General features: G+C 55.4%; 1 protein-coding gene across 1 annotated transcript in view; it reads right to left on the reverse strand.

Moving 5' to 3' along the window:
• The window catches only part of LOC108803368 (potassium voltage-gated channel subfamily H member 2-like), a gene marked incomplete at its 3' end in the record, with an annotated part of 27,271 nt that extends 27,205 nt beyond the window's left edge, over positions 1-66 (reverse strand). The window contains exon 1 of the mRNA XM_018575215.1: positions 31-66. Coding sequence (XP_018430717.1) covers positions 31-66 — 36 coding nt within the window. The remainder of the gene's footprint in view (positions 1-30) is intronic.
• Positions 67-491: the final 425 nt, after the last annotated feature.

The following is a 491-nucleotide window of genomic DNA, read 5'->3' on the forward strand; positions in this document are numbered from 1 at the left end:
GACCCCCTTCCCTCCCCCATCATGACCCACTTCCTTCCGCCATCCTGAACCCCTTCCTTCCGCCATCCTGAACCCCTTCCTTCCGCCATCCTGAACCTCTTCCCTAGGCCATCTTGAACCACTTCCCTCCTCCATCTTGAACCACTTCCTTCCGCCATCTTGAACCACTTCCTTCCGCCATCATGAACCACTTCCTTCCGCCATCCTGAACCCCTTCCTTCCGCCATCCTGAACCTCTTCCCTCCTCCATCTTGAACCACTTCCCTCCTCCATCTTGAACCACTTCCTTCCGCCATCTTGAACCACTTCCTTCCGCCATCATGAACCACTTCCTTCCGCCATCCTGAACCCCTTCCTTCCGCCATCCTGAACCTCTTCCCTCCTCCATCTTGAACCACTTCCCTCCTCCATCTTGAACCACTTCCTTCCGCCATCTTGAACCACTTCCTTCCGCCATCATGAACCACTTCCTTCCGCCATCATGAACCCCT

This window comes from Nanorana parkeri, unplaced genomic scaffold (genome assembly GCF_000935625.1).
Source record: "Nanorana parkeri isolate BGI_ZX_2015 unplaced genomic scaffold, ASM93562v1 scaffold3650, whole genome shotgun sequence".
Lineage (NCBI taxonomy): Eukaryota > Metazoa > Chordata > Amphibia > Anura > Dicroglossidae > Nanorana > Nanorana parkeri.